The following is a 22994-nucleotide window of genomic DNA, read 5'->3' as shown; positions in this document are numbered from 1 at the left end:
TGTCTTCTCGATATTTGTGATCTTGCAATTCCAGTGTGACCTGGGCGTGGCAAAGGAGAATTTCTCCACATCCTTATTTCTAAAATGGACTTTTTTTTGTGTCGATGCTTCACTTGGAATGATCAGACACTTTGACTTCTCATCACATTCTAAAATGTGCTTTGCATTCCCGCAGTAGGTCATCTAACAAATCCAGGTGATGTTAATCTAACAGAGACCAATTCCTACGTTCCAAGTAGCAGTGTAATAAATAATGAAAATCACCCCAGGAATGTATCGGAAGAAATGGGAGTGTCTGTAAATGCTGATCCAGTGCAGTAACGACTACTTTGACATTTTTGCAGCTAGTGTTGTCCTAACAAATAAGCACACTGTAAACATCTAGAACAGGTAGATGCAAACTATATGACAGATTGTCCAGTCAAACTATTTTTTCTACAAATGCAATGTAAATCTTGTGTCTTATAGCCATGACAAAAATAATGCGTGTTGACTGTGGGGGGGGAGAAAAAATAAGGATAATGTTGCAATTAACTGCAAACTTGGTTGTCCGTATATTTTGAACTTCATCATAGTAACGTGCATGACGGATTTCTAAAGCGGCTTTATTTATCATTGTACATCTTTTCAAAACGTGTGAATGTCCTGGAATTGTTGTGAGCGTGTGTGTGTGTGTGTGTGTGTGTGTGTGTGTGTGTGTGTGTATACAGCAACAAATGTGCGCCTGCTGCATGCAAGGCCTGCTGTGTTTGTGATACCACACAGAGTTACCGGTGTGACTCTTTCTACTGGAATTATTTATTTCTCATAACCATCGGAAAGTAAATTGAATCTGTTTCATAGAAGCAGTCTGCTGAGTTTGCTCTGTCGTGATTGCGTCAAAGCTGAGAGGTCAGTTCTTACTCATTTACGTCTAATCCAAGGGTGTCAGACTCGGGTTGGTTCCTGGGACGTTTTAACGTCAACTTGATTTCACGTGGGCCGGACCATTTTAGAGATAATATTTAGATTTTTTTTTTAATAAATGGATTAAAGGAACTGGATTAAAAGCCCTGAATATTCAGTTTTTTATAGATCTAAAACAATGTTTATTTTAGCTTTTTTTATATATATATTTAGATTTTACTAAATGATTTTTGAACTAAAAACAGAAAAAATGGATTAAAAAATTACAATTATTGATTTGAAAGTGGGAAAATCAGGAAATTTAATATACATCTATACTCTTCATTTTAATTTGATCCTAAAACAGAAAGTCGGCACTCATGATTTACTTTCCCGGGCCACACAAAATGATGCGGCAGGCCAGATTTGGCCCCCGGGCCGCCACTTTGACACATGTGCTCTAATCAAAAGGCCTTGAAAAGTACCTGAAGTAACCAGAAGGCAGATTTGACATTCATTCAAACGGTTTGTCTGCTTTTCTTTTCTTTTTAATATCATGAAAAAATGCATTAGAAAAAATATTTTGCCGTTTGTACATTACGGTGAAATGGTTGAATCCGAGAAGTCTGTACAATGGTGTTAGTCCCATGACTGGTTTGTAAACCCAGTTGCGTCACTTAAAAAGTCCTTGAAATTGCATTTTTCTTCCATTTTTTTCCCTTGAAAAATACAGAAAACAAGTATGTGATATATTTTAAGGCTTGCTTTGCTGTCCATCAACAGGATTTATGAGAGGAGAGCAGCAAAGACGACGCAATATCCGCACTGTGCATTGGTAAGGAGACAGCTCCACTCATCAATGTAGGAAACTGTAGGAGGTGAAAAAAAGAATAATTAGTAAGTAAACATTTTTATCAATGTAAATTGAACTTCTCTGTTGTCGAATCCATCTGAAGTAGCGAATGAATGTAATCACTGCAATTATCTTCCTACTTCAAATGGATTCATCGTCTATTGATCAACCGTTGAGCGTCCATTCTCGTCAATGGCAGTGAACAGTTTTCACGTTACCTGGAAGGAGGTGCGGCCCTCCCGCTGGGCTGGACTCAAATTGGGCCAGAAGTGCAGGGGATTCGGGGTTAGCACTAGACCAGATGAAGTCTAAAAAGATGTACAAAATGTTGTTTTTATTTCTTTTTGGAGGGGGGTGAGAATAGAATTTCATTTAGTTGCACTACTTGATTGCACCAGCCGAGAGCGTCGTTTAAAAAAAACGGGTGTCGACACTCCGTGTGCGGTCGATTGGTCGCCGGTCTTTTGGTCGCCGCCTTTTGGTCGCCGGTATTTTGGTCGCCCCGACCGCGACAACGGGCGACCAAAAGACCGGCGACCAAAAGACAGACGACCAAAAGACCGGCGACAAAACAAGGTAAAACAACACGTCTACGCATCAATAAAAGCCAACAATGACCATGAGCAGTTTCACTGAGCCGACGTGTGAGTGTAGAAGAGTTTATATGTACACGCATTGTCCCTTTAAGAAGCGACGTCAGTTCAATCAGGGTCTTAACAAGTTCTCCAACAAAAAACAATAAAAGTCCGGGAAATTTGGAGCTTTTCTTTAGCCTAATAATTACTAGGGCATTAAGTATGACTAGTAATTCGCAGTTTGTATTTAGGGAATTTGAGCAACAATTTTAAATGGTAATTATCAATAACCTTCCGGGCGACCAAAAGATCGGCGACCAATCGACCGTGTACCCTACACTCAAGCGAGTCAGCATCTGGTAAATTCTTTCTGAATATAAATCAAAATGAAAACCATATCTACGCCTATGTCCAAACCCTAGACTTCCATTCAATGCCTTTCAAAGTTTAATTTGGTTGCTTATTTCTCAAACTTAATGTTAATGACCCCCCCGAATAAATCAATCGTTAAAAAAAACGTGAGCATGACGGCAAAATGACAGCTCCTATTGGATTTTATGACGGCGTGCCCACACGAGGCAGTCGGGTTCAACGCGAGCTTGTCTTCGTAGCCAGCAAAGCTTCTGGAACATATGGCATCACTTAGAAACCTCCTCCCATTTCCTCCCCGACTGAGAGTTTCCTACTTTCACATGCTTGGGGGAAATAGGGGTCGGTTTTGGGGGTGGGGGGGGGCGTCCACATTTGGTTTTGTACCTGTGCAGTTAGGAAAGCTGGCGTCAAAGAGCCAGAGGGGAGGGTTGGACTTTTCAGAGCGATGGAGACCAGGTCACTTCCCGTCAGGAGGAGGGATGGGGATGACATTTTCAGCTGTTTGGCTTTCCTGAATTGGGAACTTTCTCTTTCCCTCTTGCTGGACGACAGATTTAAAGGCAGATCATCCCGTTCGGAATCGTCAGTCACTGCGGGGGCGGGACTCTGCGGCGAGGCGGGGCGGCTCTGGGAATGGGAATGACCGCGGTCGGCCACGAAGCGGATGACCGTGGAGCCCTCGTCGCGAAGGATGGAGCGGGGTCCGTCTCGGGCGCGGAGGAGGTGGTGATGGTGGTGGTGGTCCGGCTCGGTTCTCGGGCCGCCGCAGTCCTCGCTTCTTCGCCCGGCCTCCACGGCCGCCGGGTCCATCTTCAGAATGTCGGGGAACAGCACAAACTTGTACACAAACTTCTGGCCGATGACTTTCTTGATGATATTCTAAAAAGAAAAGGAGGTTAGCTAAAAAAAGACGGGTCAAAAAGCTGACACTTTCTCCCCGAAAAAAAAGCATACTTTGTCGTAGTAGTAGCGCAAAGCCCGGCTCAGTTTGTCGTAGTTCATGTTGTTTTTATTCTTGCGCAGGCCCCAAAGTTTGGCCACCTCCTCGGACTTGAGCAGCTTGAATTCACCGTCGTCCGACGTCCAGCAGATGAGATGTTTATGGCTTTGGTCGAGGAGAAGCTGCAGGAGGAACTGCCAAAGGGTGCTGGAGGTCTCCGTGATGGCGGCCATTGGTAATGATCACCAAAACACTCTGTAGAAACATGGAATGACAGTTGATTTGCATTTTTTTTAAGACAAGCAGATTCTTTACACACTGAATTTAAATGGCACAAAACATCATGCATACTAAACTGGAATATTTCAAGCTACATTTGTGAGTAAAATATGACAATTTAACTACTTTATTTTTTGTATTTTTGAACACAAAATATAAGGGAAGTAGTCTGTCTTACATAGTTCCTCAAATAGAAGCTTAATAATAATCAAAAATAATAATTCACTCGTTTTGGGGGGAAAAAGTAGTTCAACTCTACTATTCACACATTTTTCATATAAAATCTAAATAATGCGCAATAATCAAGGTTAGTTTTTAGTTTTCCCCCATTTAATTTACATCGTTTTTTGACTGGATATGATAGTTTTTATTATTTTTGAATTGAGTTTTCAATAGTTTTTCGTAAATAGGGGTATTTTTTAGCTGCAGGATTCAAAAAGTACACAAGAAACAAAATTGTAAAAAAGACATTCAGTCATTTTGAATCTTGTCATTTTATTATTTTTGTTTTATTATTATTTAATATTGGTTCCGAGGAGATAAAATAGAAAAAACAATGTCCAATAAAAATAAAATTAGAGTGTCGAGCAATAGTAACTATTTTTGTTTCCGGTAAAGTTCCTTCCTGTTTCTTTGAATCAAAATGCCTGTTAATGTTTAATAAAAAAAACATAATACAGTGCATCTTCCAACCGATTTTGTTTTATCATCTTTCTTGTCAACGCCATTGAATATGAACACTAATAAATAGATTGAATCACCATTCAAAAGAGCCGGAAACACCCATAGCAACCACAAGTGCCATTCGAGGAGTGGTTCGTAATCGCAGCAATAAATCCCAATTAATATAAGCTCCTGTGCTTTTTCCTGTTTGCTGTCCGTGTGTGAAGTGACGCAGGAAGCGCACCTAAAAGGAGCGCTTCCTGTCATTCAGCGTCGTCTTTACCGGATTTAAAGCCCTGCCTGGGAGGAAGGTGGCGCTTCCTGTCAGCAGGAAGCGCGCGCGTGCACACTTATTGCATTTTCGATCAATTAATGTCACTTTCTCATCAGGACTCTTGGCTTTTCAAAATAAGGAGACCTGTTCGCTCGCTACCTGAATGTCAGGAAGTTTACTCGGCCATATGTGGTCCTTCAATAAAAGCTCCATCCTACCCTTACTCCACAAATATTATCATATTATTGAGTGATGGATTTAAATTGAAAACAGAGACATTTTGTGATGTTCCGATCTGAAAGTGAGCATCTGTTTTTGAAAGGCGTGTATGATGAACTATTTCCTTATCTCGACTACTTTTACCGGAAAGAAAGACCGCTTAGAGGAAAACAATCATTTGAAGCGCCTTTTAAGAACCTTTTCAAAGTGATCGACCTCATTGAAGCGTGATGACAAACCAAGTTTTGAAATAGCTTTTGGCTTCGTTTGACAGGAAGCGCGCTTACCCTCGTTTGGTGGTGGCACGGCAGATCGACCCTCTTGTGCTGTATCGAGTCCTAAAGCAGGCTGTCGGTTAGGGTCTAGACCTGTTGGGGTCTCCTCCCCGCATGTCGCGGTTCTGTTGTGCTCTGCTCGGCCCTGCGTTGCGCTTTGCTCGCCACAGAGCAGGAAGTCGGGACGCGCAGACGGACATCGGGCGCACTTCCTCTGGCGCATTATTCCCGTCTGCGTAAAAGCGCGCACGCCCGCACACAGACGCACAAAAAAAACGAGGGTCGCGCGCACTGGACGCCACTCGGCAAACTGACGTCATGTCTTTTGCTTCCTGCTCAACGGGACGTTACACACGCACTTTGCCTTGTAAAAACAGAAGCCTTCGTCCCCAAGTACATTTTATTACTGGCTAATCTACAACAAATAGCAGAGTAATTCTGCCATGTTGATTAATTTGTTTTTTTTTTAAGTGATCGACACACGCAAACGTAGGCTTTTTAGTGGGTTTTTTTTGTTTAATAAAAAAATACTAGATTTTACTATTGAGGATAATTCGTATTTGCTAAACACTTATTATTGTTATAGTAAACTTCATTCTCACTTGTTTTGTTGTCATGGTAAACTACATCCTTAGTTTTGTTGTCTTCCTCCTTTTTTAGGGCAGCACCGCTAAACGATTGCGCCACCACCTGGCGTTTAAGCATACTTCAGTGAGCGCTGAATTTCCTGTATCCAGTGGGAGGAGCGTTCAATGGGATTCGAACATAGCTAAACTCACGCGGTACTCGTATGATTAAGAGCGTGCACCCGTAGGCATACGGCGATTGTGCATTCATGACGTTAATAGTTTTACCTATTCTACGTGAAAATAAGCAGTAGGGACAATTTTGTTGAAAATGTAGAATAAGGAATCCTCCTTTTTTAAAGTTTACGATTTCCCACTGCCATTCGAACGCCACATATCTCGCAGTCATGGGCCTGTCAGTTCCCAAGCAAGAAGACGTCGTTCACAAATCGACAGAAAAAACGCTTTCTTTGCCGAAACACTCCTACTGGTACGACTTTTGGATTTTCGCCGCCTTCAACGTCTTGTTCTTCCTGTTTGTCTACTTCCTCGTACCTTAAAATGGTGAGTGGGTGATTTTATGCCGGGCGTCACACGGAAGTTGCTCAACCGTTTTTACACCATTGATTTTTCCACTTTATTTTGTAGGTAAATAATTGTGAAGCCTAAACAATGGAGGTGTTTGTCCTGCTACTCCGACCGGAGTTTTTAACCCAGCTTTGACTGAAATCAACGCTATCTCGACAGTAGTCTGCCTTTTTTTGCACACTTGATGCCATCACTAATATGCACCAAACTTACGTGTTACCAAAGAGAACGATCTGCTCTGTGATGGCGTATTATGCATCTCTAATGTGTCTTAAAATGTTGAACAATGTAACCAACATATCATGTCACACAAGTGAGTGTACTTCTAGCTTTTTCTTGGATCATCCAATGTGGGGATAGTGAAGACCAAAAGCTTCTTGCACAACCTAAAGTCTCTTTGTCACAAAGGGGACTTTTCACCATGCTTAAGTAAATAATGCAGTCCGTTTGTCTGGGACTATGTTTTATGTATGTATGTTTATGTTAATATCGTGTCCGTTCATCCCGTCGCCTCATACAGCAGTGTGACACATTCAAAATGGCGTCTGTGTTGACGTGCAGTAGTAACAATTCAACTTGTCAGTGACTTTAACTTGGACATTAAAATATACTTAAATTTGAGTCATGTATTTATTATGTTAAGAATGTATTTTCCAATGACGTCTACCTCCGTCCACGCCAATGCAAGTAGGTGGGTTGGTTTAGCAAACCAACATTATTTAATTTGCTGCCACCCTCCAAGTTCAAATGATTCAAACGTCCACTAGTGATACTTAGTACGTATTTAAAATCAATCACTGCCTGGTCTCCAGATCCAAATGCAATTGACGACTATCACTGTCAATGGCGTCAATGACTTAAAGTCATGAGTGATCCTCTTACCTTTTTTTCCATATCATTTTACTGTGTAATTCATTGAGTAGCCGATGTCCATCCAATCATTGGATGCGATGCAATCACGCGACGCAGCCAATCACGTCATTGACCGCACTTGCGCATGAGGTTAACGCTAACACAGACAACGTGCATGTGATACGCCGAGTCCCCAAACCAGCGTTAAAAACAACGGTGACTCTTTTTAAGTCGGAATCGCTGTCGAAATATATGCAAATAGAAGAACAAGCGTTGAGACTGCAGGACATCTTTTGTTTTTAAAGCGAGAAAAGGTCTGTTGTGCAAAACATGCAGCGAAGATAAAGTTGTGAGCGAGTTTTCCGATGGAAGAATGTGGGCATTAAATGAAACCAAACTACATCAAGGAAGGATCTGAAACATAAGGTAAGTCAGATTTGTGCAAATTCTATTGTCAATTATTAATATCTTTTATGTATGGATATTAGTAGTAGTAATGAAATGTTTTGGCTAGATCATTTATGGTTAGTAATAACGCACATGGTGATGGCAGGTGTGTCATTAGTAATGTTGCTCGCAATGGGCGTCAATGTGCTCAGATTGTTTGTCTATCAGATATATGACAAATTAGGGGACATTGCCCCAAACCCTTGAGAGGATAAGCGGCTCTATTAATTAACCGAATGAAGAATGTTAAATTATATGTGCTTTAATCTAATGTTTGTGGTTTATTTATCATGTCATCTTATTCTGAAAGAGCTAAAATAAGCCACTGTCGTGTATCCGGAAGGTTTTATTTATTTATTTAAAATATTTTCCCCACATGCCTGCGATTTCCAAAAGTAAAGATCGAGAGTAGATAGCAATAAACTCATTGTAGTCATCATACAATGATTGTCTAATATGCTTTGGTATTGATTTGTTTAATTTCTACAAGAATTGATCAAAACGACTTAACTCTTTCACTGCCATTGACAAAGATGGGCGTCCAGTCATGTGACTTGTTCAAGTAAATGGAAAATGCATCCATTACAGTGACTACACATTCATGTGAGAATATTGTATTTTTCTGGAAGCTATTTTTTGCAACATGGAACATGGCTGAATGGTCAATCTAACTTAAAAGTGCCTTCAATGTCCAGGATTATAAAGGTCTTTTTAAATGATATTGTAAAGAGGGGGACTGCTTTGTCTTCTGATTCCAATTTTACCACTACTTTAATGTATAATATATGTTCATGCTTTCTGATCAATTGGAAAAATGTAACAAACACTATATATTTTTCCTTTCATTGTGCATTATTTGGTGAGGGCAACTTATGTGACTTCTATGTAGTCTGAAAAATATGGTCATTATCGGACTCCCCGCCAAAAGACACCTCTCCTCCTGGTACCATGCTGAAAGAAATAAAACAAGCCAATTCTAGCAAGTTCTGTAGTATTTTAAAAGAGTTTCTTCTGTGGCTTCCCATTGGCTTCTCCTCCGTCCACGCCGGATGGCCGCGTCCCGCTGGCGCACCTGATGCCGAGCAGGATGTTGGACAGCACATCTTGATAGAGACTCAGACCGGCCCACCCCGGCAGGTAAAGAAGTGTGATGAGTCCCATGAAGTTTTGCGGGTAATGGGAGTAGTCCCAGGAGCAGGCCCCGATCTGCCTCAGGCCCAGACCCCAGCACAATTCCCAGGTGTAGATGAAGCAGATGTAGATAGGCAGCCTTTGCCAGGTCCTCCAGCGTCTTTGAAAATGCAGGTGCAGGTAGAGCTTCTCCACCACAAAGCTGCAGCTTCCATACATGAGGAAGGACCACAGGGACGTATGACCCGTCAGGCTTTGGTTCTCCACCAGGTTGAAGGCGGAGGTGAAGACCACCTCGTCCAAAAAGCCATGCATGCCAAAAAACAGGAAGCGGAGGTACCCGGGAAGGCTTTCCAGGGGAAGGGTTTCTCTGGTGGGGTAGTACTCCAGCTGAGACACCCACTTGTGGAACACCTGACTAAAATATAGAGCCAGGATGTAGTGGAGGACCAAGTGTGTCCCCGATATGACCACCACCTGCTGGCTCAGCGTGTCCCTGATGCTCCCTACCAGGACCTGCAACCCGATGTAAACAGAGGGATACAAGAGCAAGTGAAAAACCACTGGCCTGCCTGGAAAGCAGCTTTTCTTCGAGTAGATCTTCTCCAGCGCCAAGTAGGTCAGTGAATGTAACACGCACAGATACGGCGAGGAAAAGCCCAACAATTTGGGGTCCCGGTGGGATAGGAGCCTCTGCGCCGAGGAGAGCAGCACATCCAGGGTCACCCCGTGCATTCCGTAGAAGTAGAGCCGCATCCATGGCGATAGCCCCCGTTGGCGGTCCTCAGTCTCAGCGGAACCGCGCGACTTGTCCCTCCATTCCCCACGATTGCCTCTGGAAGGACGGACCATCATGGATCATCGAAGTGCGTCTACTTCCCTGTTCTGCAGCATTGTTTTTACATGCACCCGCAGTGGGGCAGGCAACTGCCGACCTACCGTTGCGTTTGAGTACTGGCGTGAAAAACAGGAATTTCTTGCTTCCTTCTTATGAATCCCCAATTATGGCACACCTTTGTTTGGCGGATTTCCAATGCGCATGTAGTGTATCTATGCAACGGGAGGGGGCAATATACTACCTCTATTTCGTGGTCATATTAAACATGCATTTTGAACATTGGAGAAGGACTCGAGCGTAAAGTGCTGCATTGTCCTAAAGCACCAAGAGAGCACAGTAGATGGCGCTATTGCGACGTTTTTATTTTATTTTATTTTTTTAAATCTCTGGCTTGGGCGGGCCCCTTCTGAGCCTAAAAATCTTGTTTTAATTCACAGAAACGGGAGCAAAATGGTTGCCACTATGCTTAGTGATGCTTGGTGACCATTCAGCCATAACCGGACACCCGCGACACCCCTCAATGTGGAATTGCAGTCATCGTTAATGCTGCTATTTTTCTCCTTGTCGAGAGCATGAAGTCAAATCCTGCTTTTACGTTTACATCCGATTAAGGTGCTCGACAGTCCGCCGATAGCATTTTCTCATCAAATCCGTTCCATTAGGCTCATGAAAGATGGAGCTGTTTTTGTTTGGATGCTTCACTTCGCCCCCCGACGGAAATTATTGGCCATCCATGGCCGTGCGCTAAGAACAAGGAGCCCAGAAAATGTCACTTAAGAATCAATTTCCTTCATTTGGAATCATTATAGTAAAGGCAGATGGCCTCTTGCTTCTGTATAGCTTGGGAGAGAGGCCTTGGTAATGCACGTCTTTTATGGTTTCCGCTTTTTGTTGTCATGTTCTGCAGAGGAGAGATTTCCATGGTGCCTGTTGCTGGGATAGGATTTGTCTTCCTCCAGTGAGGAAAGGATGAAGGCAGGATAAAGACATTCCTCCCCAAAGGAGCTTTGCATTATTCCCAGGAGGCGTTTAACACTTTCTTAATTTGCTATTCTAAGCAACCCCCCCTGACCGTGGAGGGCGTGCCCCGTCACAAAGAAGCAAAACACTCATTCCCCCTTCCTCTACTTCATTCACATGATAGTATTGTAATCAACTTGTAGCGATCTTATCCTGCCTTCCTCCTTCTTTTGGATTTAATGAACTTCCCCTACACTGCTGCTTTGGTTATCGCAGAGCTGGCTAATGTTAAAAATCATATTTCATAGTGGGGAACAATGTTGCGTCTAATTTTTTGTTTGTCTGGGCAGAAAGACAACCTCCCTGAGTACACTGAGTAACAGTGTGAACAACATCCTTTTTGCTCGCTATGGGCACACACCAGTATCACACCCGCCATAAACAGGTGCATGTCTACTACACATAAATTATTTAGTAATAATAAAATGTAATGATAAATATCTATGAATGGGAGGCCCGGCGGATGAGTGATTCGCGCGTCGGCCTCACAGCTCTGGGGTCCTGGGTTCAAATCCAGGTCGGTCCACCTGTGTTGAATTTGCATATTCTCCCTGGGCCTGCGTGGGTTTTCTCTGAGTACTCCGTTTTCCTCCCACATCCCAAAAAGATGCATTGTATGCTGATTGGACCCTCTAAAATTGCCCCTAGGTATGGGTCTGAGTGTGCATGGCTGTCCGTCTCCTTGTGCCCGGCGATCGGCTGGCCACCGATACAGGGTGTCCCCCGCCCCTGGCCCAAAGTCAGCAGGAATAGGCTCCAGCACCCCCCGCGAGTGATAAAGTGGATAAAACGGTTCAGAAAATGAATGAAAAAATATCTAGAATAAAACATCTTCATAAATGCCATTAGAATATGCACAAATCCGACTTAAAGTTTCCATTTATATGCAATATTTTTCCATGATTTTGCTTTGATTTATTTAATAAGGGATAGCACATATTAATGAACATATTTACATTCATGTTAATGAACATATATATGTAAGATTGTAGCCGAGGGCTAATTTCCATTTATAGTCCATTGTGTAGGTTGAAGACAAACGATCACACATACTAGACACACACGCACGCACACGACCACACACACAGCAGATTTAGACAGCTCTCACCCGATTTCACTGCTGTTCTTCTATTTGCACAGTAAAGTAAAAAGGAATGTATTAAGAAATATTAAAATGTAATTTTAATAAAAGATAGAAGGGCTGTAAAACACGAAACAGAGCTGGACAGAGCTACTGTCGCAGCTTAGAGGGAACATTGGTGGGGAAAGAGAATTTTCAGATTTTGTGGCCTTCTTGCGTAACCCTGATACCACTCTTGTACGTCATTTCAACCTCAAACTTAAGCTTCATTTCCATCACTCATCATCTTAGCAATGAGCTCCACTAGGCTTCGATATGAATAATCCCAAGATCTGGTTGTCCACAGCGTACTGACGTTTACAAGTCTTTCTGTTCCACCTTGTTGACCTTTTCCTGGTACCTGTCAGAGACCCCCCTAACCCCCCACCCTCTTTGTTCAGTGAGTGACACAATGCGCTGCCTGGCTCAGCATACCTGCCGCCAGGCAGTCTGCGTCCACATCACCCCCAGTTTCCGACGAGTGGGAGCTCTGTGTGCGATCCAATTTTACCGAAAGGTGTCTGCTTTGAGGCGGGGCTACTTCTGCGAAACTGTACACGGCGAGCCTTTTGTGCATCCTTTTTTTTTTTTGAACATCCTGTTCACTATGCTCTTTGGTGCCCCGAGGGGTTTGTGGGAGATTGTAGCCATGGGTTACGGAGACGACGAACATTACGATTGGCTGAGCCTCGGGCATTTCTGAGACACGCCGATGTGGGTGTTGTTGTTACTTTGTCGCTCCGGCTCCTCCTCCTCCGTGTTCACTCGGATGAGGAAGTTGACCATCGAGTGTGACCTTTTAATGTGGCTCTAGAAAATAGATTGATTCCCATTCATTAGCCAAAGGAGGACCGAAAATTCTCCTCCCCGTTGAAGAGGAATCATATTCGTCATCGTCTATTCTTAGACCAAACTGTATCTTTTAATAACCATCCACAGTGGAATACAGATGCGACTCTCTTTTTTTAAACTCTGTCATGTCAAAATGTCTCAGAGCCCCCCCGGATGAACTTGCGGGAAAGAAAAGGAAATAATGAAGACTGCGGTTGTTTTTGGTTAACGCTGCACCGGGAAGCTTTTTAATGAGATCCCGCGGTGGCGTCTGTGCTGTAGCAAATGCTTTAAACACTCCATTGGACAATTTATCCAATGCCTTACACTGAAATGTGTATACTTAGTGAATCATTTTAAAGGGGAACAGTAGGAATACTAGCTCAATACTATGTAGACTCACTGTGCGAAAATTCCAACACAAATGCAGCTCCAGGCCTACCTCTGCATATCAGTGACTAGTACTAAGTTACAACATATTCCCCAGGGAGATAGAACGTGATCCCATTTGTCCATGAAGGATGAAGGTAGGAGCAAAAGAGTCAGGGAAAGGAAAGGTTTTAAGAACTGAATCAAATGGGTTTTGTCTTTGGGACCGTGGATAGTCAATCCACCACTTTTATTGTTCATTGGAAGGCCAGAATCAGAGTTACCGTATTTTCACGGCTATAAGGCGCACATAAAAGTCTGACATTTTCTCCAAAATAGACAGGGCGCCTTATAATCCAGTGCGCTTTATATATGGACCAATACTAAAAATGTTATCACGATAAAATAAAATAAATCAGTCGATAGGGTACACCATTTTGTCAATACACCCAGTATGACGGCGAACACACTAATTTGGTGCTCACCGTCATTTCTGCTGTATTTACAAAAGAAATCCTGCCGCTAGATGTTGGCGTCAACAGAGCATTCAAAGCTAGACTGCGAAATATATATATATATATATATATATATATATATATATATATATATATATATATATATATATCGCAACATGAGATTATGGCTACGTGAGGCGTATGTCAAGCGACTGGATGGCTATTTTCACGGCTCGCCGTCACTTTTGATTTGCGACCAAGTCACGAAAATGAAATGATGACGTGAGTACATTGTAAAATGGCTAAATAAAGTACAACCGAACTCAGTTTTGCTTCCGTTGCCTTTTTAAAAACGTGTTTTTAGCGTGTGGGTGTAGCGTGCATGTTTAAGCTGGTATGTTTTGCCATGCCTGGCTGCGTCTTTAAAAACGGTGCGTCCTTTGTGTGTTTAAAATACAGAAATAGCACTCGTTACTGACACTGCGGCTAAAAATACGATGTGCTGTATAGTCGTGAAAATACGGTATGTGCCCTAGTTTTAGCATTCTCTGCCATTGGCGGCGATGGACGGGAGGCCTGAAGGCATCGTTGGTTCAAAGATTGAACGGATTGGACATCCAACACATTTGCCTTCGAGTCCATCCCAATGTTTTCCAGTTCCAGCCCGCATTTTCATGACATTTGCGCATTTTCAATGAGGTCCGAGTTATCCAAAAGGGAACAGCAGTGGCTCCTTCCATCTGTCCAAGCTGTCTGGACTAACCTCTGCTCTTTTTTTTATCTTCTCACCAGTGCGGTATTGGCGGCGACGCCATCTTTTGTGCGCTCCTTCGTCACCTCCCACACGACGCTGCTGTCCGCTCGTCTGTTGACTGCGTGCATGCAAACACACACTTGGCAGCACCAGCCGCTTCTTTTTTCTCCAAAATATCAAAATGGTGCACAGATGGTACTTAAAATAAGTTTAAAAAAAAAAGCTGGTAAATCTGATGACAACACCTTATCTTTTGGCGTGACTAGTTTGGTTTAGGTTGGACCTTTTCGCTATTCTGCACTTCTTTTTAGGGGAGGAAGAAAATAGGATGGTTAATTTGATAATGCATTTGCTACTTAAAACGAAAAATATTATGCAGCTTGTGTGTTTTTTGGGGAAATTTGTATTTCAGGGTGTATCTGTAATGAGTAAATTATGATTCATCTCACGTATAAACAGACAGCAGGACCTTCGTGGCCACAACATGAACCCCCATACACACACACACACAAATTACACAAATTACACAAATTACACAAATTGTTTATGTGTGGGCGCATGTCAATGGGGTCAGTTTTCTGGAATTCAGAGTTTAATTCCGATTTGCATAATCCTAGTGTTAATTAGGCCGGTATATCCTTTTTCTTCTTTGTTTTGTGCGAGGATATGAATATGTCAAATTGAAAGAGTAACAAAGGCATGAATAGCGAGATTATCCTGACACCATTCACTCCAAGAGGCTATCAAAATAAATATGTTTAAGCTATTTTCTAGGGGAAAAAGCCTCTTTTTTTTTCACAAATATTGAAAAAACATTATGGATTACAGCTTTTAAGCTTCTCATTTTTAAACACAAAAATGACGAATACATAATGGGGGAGTTTAAACACTCGTGTAGTCACCTCAAAATGCTAAAATGGCACTTGGAACCTTTTGAAACGGTCTATTAAATGACGGCCCCGTTGTGTAATGGTTCCGGTTTTATATGCAAATGTGCCATTAGCATTTTGGGAAAGTCTAATGTTAAACAGATTAAAAGAAATGTCATGATAAATATTGCCAAGTGTACACGTAAAGATCACAAACTGCCAGAAGCTTTTTATGAACGCCTACTTTCAAGGCAGTCTGTAAATTTGAGCGTTTCAGGGAGAATGAAGTGCTCTACTTGCTTAGTGGTGCATCGTTGCGCAGCCATTTAGGTCAAACCGAAAACAATTTGACAAATTATTGCTCATTTGGTGTCATCTAATAAGATCTGATACAAGAGTTTGTACACGCATTTGCGGTGATAATGTAGTGCCTCAGGATATGAGATTAATTTTTTTCTTTTAACTATTAAAAATCCACCCCGTCGGAATTGGGAGAATCTGCCATTGACTTGATTTCGATAGCAGCTGATAGATTCACCAATGGGTATTCCCAAATGCACTCACAAATAAAACAGACATCTGACTCCTAACCGGTGTCTTGCAAGAGAGAATCGATCCTGACGCGTCTCTGTCCTAGACCCTTCTCCTGAATCGATGTCTCTCTTGCTTATTTATTACATAAGATTTAACAAAATGCATCACAGAAGTCTAAACAATTGAGTCGTGTGACCTGGCAGATCACCCATTCAAGGGCCAAGGACTGTTGATCTGAGTTCGCAATGAAGCTCTGTGAAGGACTCTTAAATTGCTTTGACTTGGAGCAGATGGCGAGAATCGAATAAACTTCCGAAAATACTCTCATATTGTTTTAAAATAGTGTTGCTCGTTTCACCTTTTATGGAAATTGTTATGCTTAACTTGTGCAAATTCTTACGCAGTTGTTTTTGGTTTCCGACCTGATATGCAATTGTTGTTGCAGTTGTTTTTTGACCTTAATTGTGTTATTCGGTTAGCTTATGCAATTGTTTGAATAAGATAACCTTAATTGTTTTGATTATGTGCGACTAAATGGACAGAAGAGCATGCATTTCTTTAGAATGATCCGTGGCGAGGACGAGCCAGGACCGATTCTCACTTGCAAGTCATCGCTGGATATGTCTCCGATGTCTTTCCCTTTATTAAAGTATATCTATCAATGAAATTATCATTTCCACTTTCAGAAGTCGGTGTGAACAATAGTTTTGAGAAGTCCAGCTGCAAAGGGGAGTGACCTTCAAGTTGTTTTGGTTAACTTAGGAGCGAGCATTACTTAGGCAAGAGATGTATTAAAATGACTTTTTTAATGTCAATAACTCTAAATTAAGCAAAGCGTTCTTCATTGCAAGCAAATATATAGAATGATTAATATTCCTAAATAAAGCAAAGCGTTCTTCATTGCAAGCAAATATATATAATGATTAATATTCCTAAATAAAGCAAAGCGTTCTTCATTGCAAGCAAATATATAATAATGATAACCCTAACAGCAGCCATTAAATACAGTAGCCAATTTTAATCGAGGTGAGAGTAGCGACGTCTGCCTTTGACCCACTGACACACATCCCGTTCCATCTGTCTGTGACGTGTGCGTGACCGTGTCATGTTTACTCGATTATTTCCCTGAATAATTCAACTTGGAGTTTTGCCGTCCCGGCTGCTCCTTTCTCCTCACCAGCAAATGTAACGATTCATGAATCATATATGAATGTCTTTTTTTTTTTTGATCCATCCCTCCCCGCTGACCCCCGCCATCCCCTCGTCTGTTCACGTTCCATAATTTTCTTCATTTTTCCTCCTTCTTGTCTCTCAGTCATGCATAAGTAACAGGCTTTTTCAAAGGGCATAATCAAGTAGCGCGCATAAAGAAAACCCCTCATGTTCAGGTGCTTTATTAATCATTCATGGAAGTCAGCAGTGTCAAACATACGGCCCGCTAGGGGGTCCGATCCTGCCCGCAGGGGGGGATTTCTGCCTGGCTTTGTAGCTATTTCATACTGTACATAGAGATTTAAATGTTTTATTTGTTTTCCATGTGGCGCTGTAAAACTCATTTTTTTTAGTTCTGCTATTGCCCTTTGCTCTTTCTTATTGATAGGTTTATTAATAGATGTACTTTAATAAAAGGAGAGACATCGTTGACATAATCCAGCGATAACTTGCAAGTGAGAATCGTCCTCGCCACGGATCATTCTAAAGAAAGGCATCCTCTTATGTCCATTTAGTCGCACATAATCAAAACAATTAAGGTTATCTTATTCAAACAATTGCATAAGCTAACCGAATAACACAATTAAGGTCAAAAAAACAACTGCAACAACAATTGCATATCAGGTCGGAAACCAAAAACAACTGCGTAAGAATTTGCACAAGTAAGCAAAACAATTTCCATAAAAGGTGAACCGAGCGACAGTATTTTGAAGCAATATGCAGGTATTTTCGGAAGTTGATTCGATTATCGCCATCTGCCGGAATCCAAGTCAAAGCAATTTAAGAGTCCTTCACAGATCTTCATTGCGAACTCAGATCAACAGTCCTCGGCCCGGAACTTGGTGATCTGTCAGGTCAATAGTCCTAAAAACAATTAAATGTCCTCGGAGCCAGCTGCAGGGGGGGAAGTGTCCTTGTTATACTGAGCTTTCGTCTGCTTATAATGATTAATGTATCACATATACATATAATGATTAATATTCCACACATACATATAAAGATTAATACACATCTGATAATATCCCAGAATAACCCCAACACTTATCTATGGGGATTCTCATCTTTCAGTGACACTAAGTTACCCTTTTATGGCCAAAAATAAATGGATCCAGCCCACATAAGATCTAGTTGACGTGAATGTGCCCCCCGCCAACCAAACTGAGCAGAGATGTGATGTGTGCCTGCTTCTTTTTTTTCATATTGACTTTTGCTTGTAGAATGCTGAAATAATATTCTGAATTGATTCATCACCAGAAAAATAGACAGGCAGAGGGAAGAAGAGAGACAATGGCGGCTAAACGGAAGCGAGGGGAGGGGAGGGAGTTCACCATATCTGCCGCCAAGAATCCCTATAATCTTTTAAAACCCAGCAGAAATCTGCTGGATCAAAGTGTGTCTGAAATACATCCAGGCCGAGTATCAATGTGCATGTGTTTGGACTTGCCAGATTCATCTTGCGTGACTGCAAAAATCTGTCGTTTGTGTCTTTTAAAAAAATATATATATGAGGCTTATCTATCTATCCCTATCCGTCCATCTGTGCATATTTAGCCATGTGCTCAGGTGCAAGCATTTGCCCCCATGCCTGCACAGATGCTACAAGATGATGTATTTCCGGGCCAATTAGCCCGTGACCCCATTCTCGTCAATTAGCTCTCCTGTTCAGGCATTTATTTTTATTTTTGGCTTTGATTTGCTCCACCATCGCATATTTTTACTCTGTCTGGATTATGGCTACTACCAAGGGCACTCCATTATACCTGTGGATTCTTGTATTTTCTGTCAGCTATAAGATATTTAGAGATATATTAATACACCAAAATAGGCGAGGTTTCACATAGTGGCATGTTTCAGTGTCATTGATGGCCATGGACAGCTTTCAATGGCAGTCAACCATTTGGAATTAAAAAAACAAACAAATTTAAACTACTCCTAGTTGCAATGTTTATGTGAACTACCGTATTTTCACGACTATAAGGCGCACATAAAAGTCTTAAATTTCCTCCAAAATAGACAGGGCGCCTTATAATCCAGTGCGCTTTATATATGGACCAATACTAAAATTGTTATCACGCTAAAATAAAATAAATCAGTTGATAGGGTACCCCATCCCCTACAGCTCTCACAACTACGGCAAGCAGCCCCCGACTCTACTATTTTCCCCGTAGAAAAAGTACTGCGCAGTGACTACTGGGATATATAGTTATTTTGTCAATACACCCAATGGATTGTGGCCTGGACATCGTCATTAACACAGCTTTACGAAGCATGGAAGGTAGCGTTGGAATAGTTACACTAGCTACTAGCTAGCTACTATTTGCGAATGGATTGTGGCCGCCTGGACGAACGTATAAAACTCAGCGTTTTCGATGACTCATTCGTACAATTGTTCAATTCGGACACAGAAAATGAGGACTTTGATGGATTTGTGGGGGATGATGCCGTGAGTACATTGTAAAATGGCTAAATAAAGTACAACCGAACTCAGTTTTGCTTCCGTTGCCTTTTTAAAAACGTGTTTTTAGCGTGTGGGTGTAGCATGCATATTTAAGATGGTGTATGTTTTGCCATGCCTGGCTGCGTCTATAAAAACGGTGCGTCCTTTGTGTGTAAAATACAGAAATAGAACTCGTTATTGATACTGCGGCTAAAAATATGATGCGCCGTATAGTCGTGAAAATACCGTACTCTGGCAGGTCACATGATGCTGGAATAAATTTAAGGCTATGCCTATTTTGCTTGCCAGACTAGAAAAAGATGGCCGACTTGAAAAGGTTCAGTCGCAGTTCTTGCATTTCATCTTGTTCCATTAGGTAGGCGTATCTTATATCGTGGCAAGCAAGCGCCTCTCCATCAAATGTGATGATCGCCTTCCCACGTCTTCATCCTTTTTCAACTACATCCTCCTCTCTTTTCCACCCAGGTCCACCCAGCAGTGCTACTGCAGCATAAGCATCCTTTTTAGAAATGAAAGCTTTTCAGCATCTTTTAAGTGCATTTAATGTGCCTGGAAAAAAAAGCACCCACCAGGTTCCACCTAGCAACAGCCTCCATCGAGCGCACGACGCAGCTGGGAACACTGGGAGCGAATTTACATGCTCCCCCTGCCACTCTCTCACTGATCTCCTGACGGTTTCCACTGCGTGAAATCTTCTAAGGGATGATATCCAAAGGAGCCTTTTTTGGAGGGGGGGTAGTTACTATGGCAATGGCTGCAATATGAAACGCATGCAGCAGATCTTTGAGTATTTGTATCAGATGGCTCCCGAAAAAAAAAGACCTCTAATTTGAATTTATGATGCTAATGTGCATCGTCACATCTGTGAAATTATATTTGTCTGACAACACATGCCTAAATTAAATTATAAGCCCAACCAGGACATCCTAGTTCCCATTGTTTTTTTTAAAAATGCTAATTCACAGCAGAAGAGGTTGACTTATTCAAACATGTCAGCTTAGTTGTGTATTTTTTGGAAGTATGCAAGAATGGTGTTTATATACATTTAGGAATTCTGAAATGTTACAAATGATTTTAAGATATAATACTTGGAAATTTGGCACTTTTATGAAATGGTTGCTTAAATAAATAAATAAATAAACATTTTTTTTCTGGACTTTAGGAAGGTTTTCCCAAGAAGTTGGCAGCTCTCCACTGTCCTGCACACAGGATACAAGGTAGAATACACACACACAGACACACACAAATAGTACAAAGGCTACCATGACCACAAAGTGGGGTTAGTGGGCAAGCCTTAGTAAAAAGTTACAGCTTTCCTTCCTGTTTTCCGTCGCCTTTGTCCAAGTGAATGTGTTTTGTGTTGTGGTTGGTTGACAAGAGTGGCTTTGACTGGCAAATGGTGACCCTTTGTCTTTGCACTGTACATTTTGTGTGCGCGTATCGACAACATCGACATATTCTTGTGAGTGGGTCTGAAAAGACGTGCGTGTGCATGCGGAGACGGGACCGAGCGATCCGTTTAGGTCATTCCTCCCACGCCAGCGTAGACAGTGGAGATTGTTTTGGCTCTTGTGACTGTGGAAGTGATGCCGTCTCGACCTTTAACAAACTGGGGGCCGTCAAACTCGGTTTGGTTGGCGGGCCACGTTCATGCCAACGAGATCTCACGTTAATATTTGGCCCAAAAAGTTCACTTAGTGGCCGCCATTGACGGTGATACAAATGGATTGGACGTCCTATTTAGCAAGATCGGGTGCTTTTATCCGGGACTGGACTTTTCGTCGACGGACAATTCGTTGCGGGCTAAAAGTATACTAAGACTTTTATTTGTTTAATAAAAATGACCATATAAAGTATTTCAACACCTTGCTGTATTAAAAGTTCTCTCACTTAGAAATGTACATGTATGTACTGTGAGAGAGATAATCCAAAAAGGAAAAATGTATGACTTTTTAGTGATTTATTTGCATGATACCGCTGCAAATCAGTATTTACACACCTGTCTATCAGTTAGAATTCCTCAAAATAAATGACCATAGATAGTAAGGCTTTTTTTCTTTAAATTGTCACGGGCTAGGGGATAGTGGTAAAGGTTAGTGGTTAGGATTAGGGTTAGGGGATAGTGGTAAAATTTAGTGGTTAGGATTAGGGTTAGGGGATAGTGGTTAAGGTTAGGGTGATTATAATTTTGAGAGAGAGATTACCTGGTTGATCGCTTTCAACAAATTATTTATGCAACAAAACAATCGTTCATGAGGAAGCAACCGTTCGACAAAAACGCTCTTCGACTAAATATCCATTCGACATATCGTCCGGCAACATCTGTTCGACGAATTGTCCGGTCGACGAAATGTCCGGTCGACGAAATGTCCGGGTATCCTTTTATCTTTGTCTAATCTTACCAAATAAGCATACCATTCTTGGCGCTTTTATTGAATCTCATTACAGTTTGTAATATTCTATGTTTGGGCAAAAGTCATGTCATTTTAGTTTATAGTTTTCTTTTCAAAGTGTGTATTTTTTGAACGAGCGGAGTGAGGAGATGGTGTATTTCAACCCTTTTTCCATTACGCGCCGTTGGTATGGCAACCGCCAAAACATTGTTTTCAAGTGCCACAAGAGCAGCTGGCGTGGAAGCAGGCGACTGTAAAAAAAAAGAGGCCCGAAAGGAGGTCAAAAAGCGGTCACTAAATGCATTTACTGCAAGATTATCTTCAAGTCGGCCTAGTGGCATGAACACCCGACGTGAAACAATGATACAACGTGACTGTTCTTGTGACTTAACGCGATGGCCCCGCACGCTATTTAGGACGCAGATACACAGCCGAATGAATTAACATTTGCCCGAACGTTGATTTTGTGCACTCTTCTGCCTCAAAACAGAATCCGAACCACCCACGGAGAAGAAAATACTAGGTCAAGCCCTCTGCGAGACATTCAAAATGAATTTACGTTATGAAGCGACTTCCTTTTCATTGGCAGTCCCTCAGTCCCTGATCCATTTTGCTCGAGTCTTCGGCGGCTACGAACAGATTAGAACCCTTCGTGCGTGTCTGGCTTTGTCTAACCGGTTCAAACGGTTTGCAGCTGGGGTGTCAGATGTACGGCCCGCGGGCTGGAGATGCTCTGATCACATTTTAGGGTACTTACAGGTCACGTCCAGTACATTTTGAATCAGTTCCTGTTGATTTTGAGGGAATTTTTTAGGGTACTTTCTGTGTTTACGTCACTTTCTACTGATTTTGGCCATTTCCAGGTGAGTTCTTATTGGTTTTGGGGCATTTTAAGACTTAATTCTGTATGTACAGTATGAATGAGCTACAAATCCAGGGAGAACAGGCCATATCGGATTACTTATTCATTACTTTTTATTATTTATTGATTATTTAAGTGACAATTTGTTTGTTGTTGTTATTGGTGCACTTCCCTATTTGTGTTGTTGACTACTTATTTATTACTTTTTATTATTTATTGATTAATAATTTGTCTGTTTGTTTGTTGTTGTTATTTCTGCACTTGATGATGCTCTCAATTTCATTTTACTTGTATAATGATAATAAAAGCATTCAATTCAATGGCAGCCAATGAGTTAAAGAAATCTTAAAATGCCCCAAA

General features: G+C 41.7%; 2 protein-coding genes and 1 long non-coding RNA gene across 9 annotated transcripts in view; 1 reads left to right on the top strand and 2 right to left on the bottom strand.

Moving 5' to 3' along the window:
• Nucleotides 1-1398: 1398 nt before the first annotated feature.
• Nucleotides 1399-5653, bottom strand: elk3 (ETS transcription factor ELK3). Its single transcript, XM_077594368.1, has 5 exons — nucleotides 5348-5653; nucleotides 3640-3880; nucleotides 3070-3564; nucleotides 1957-2046; nucleotides 1399-1754 (listed from the first exon to the last, which is right to left on the bottom strand). The coding sequence occupies exons 2-5, from the start codon at nucleotides 3856-3858 to the stop codon at nucleotides 1662-1664; spliced, it is 897 nt and encodes a 298-aa protein (XP_077450494.1). The 5' UTR covers nucleotides 3859-3880; nucleotides 5348-5653; the 3' UTR covers nucleotides 1399-1661.
• Nucleotides 3061-22994, top strand: part of LOC144069193 (uncharacterized) — a 128594-nt gene continuing 108660 nt past the window's right edge. For 6 of the 7 annotated variants that reach the window (XR_013298409.1, XR_013298406.1, XR_013298405.1 and 3 more), the window contains exons 1-4: nucleotides 3062-3860; nucleotides 5996-6465; nucleotides 6550-7767; nucleotides 20542-20596. This is a non-coding gene — a long non-coding RNA (uncharacterized LOC144069193). Of the gene's footprint in view, nucleotides 3861-5995; nucleotides 6466-6549; nucleotides 7768-20541; nucleotides 20597-22994 lie in introns of all 7 variants that reach the window. The other variant, XR_013298408.1, reaches the window with a different exon arrangement.
• tmem229a (transmembrane protein 229A) lies at nucleotides 8117-9884 on the bottom strand. The gene has a single exon (XM_077594367.1). The coding sequence runs from the start codon at nucleotides 9772-9774 to the stop codon at nucleotides 8785-8787; it is 990 nt and encodes a 329-aa protein (XP_077450493.1). The 5' UTR covers nucleotides 9775-9884; the 3' UTR covers nucleotides 8117-8784.

This window comes from Stigmatopora argus, chromosome 23 (genome assembly GCF_051989625.1).
Source record: "Stigmatopora argus isolate UIUO_Sarg chromosome 23, RoL_Sarg_1.0, whole genome shotgun sequence".
NCBI classification, from domain to species: Eukaryota; Metazoa; Chordata; class Actinopteri; order Syngnathiformes; family Syngnathidae; genus Stigmatopora; species Stigmatopora argus.
This window is presented reverse-complemented; position numbering and strand designations above follow the sequence as displayed.

Excerpts from the sequence above, each read along its gene's own strand:
- elk3 (XM_077594368.1), bottom strand. The coding sequence starts at position 3,858 with ATGGCCGCCATCACGGAGACCTCCAGCACCCTTTGGCAGTTCCTCCTG. Across the intron at positions 2,047-3,069 it reads CAGCTTTCCTAACTGCACAG|ACTTCATCTGGTCTAGTGCT; the intron begins GTACAAAACCAA and ends ACATCTTTTTAG. Across the intron at positions 1,755-1,956 it reads AGGGCCGCACCTCCTTCCAG|TTTCCTACATTGATGAGTGG; the intron begins GTAACGTGAAAA and ends CACCTCCTACAG.
- tmem229a (XM_077594367.1), bottom strand. The coding sequence starts at position 9,774 with ATGATGGTCCGTCCTTCCAGAGGCAATCGTGGGGAATGGAGGGACAAG.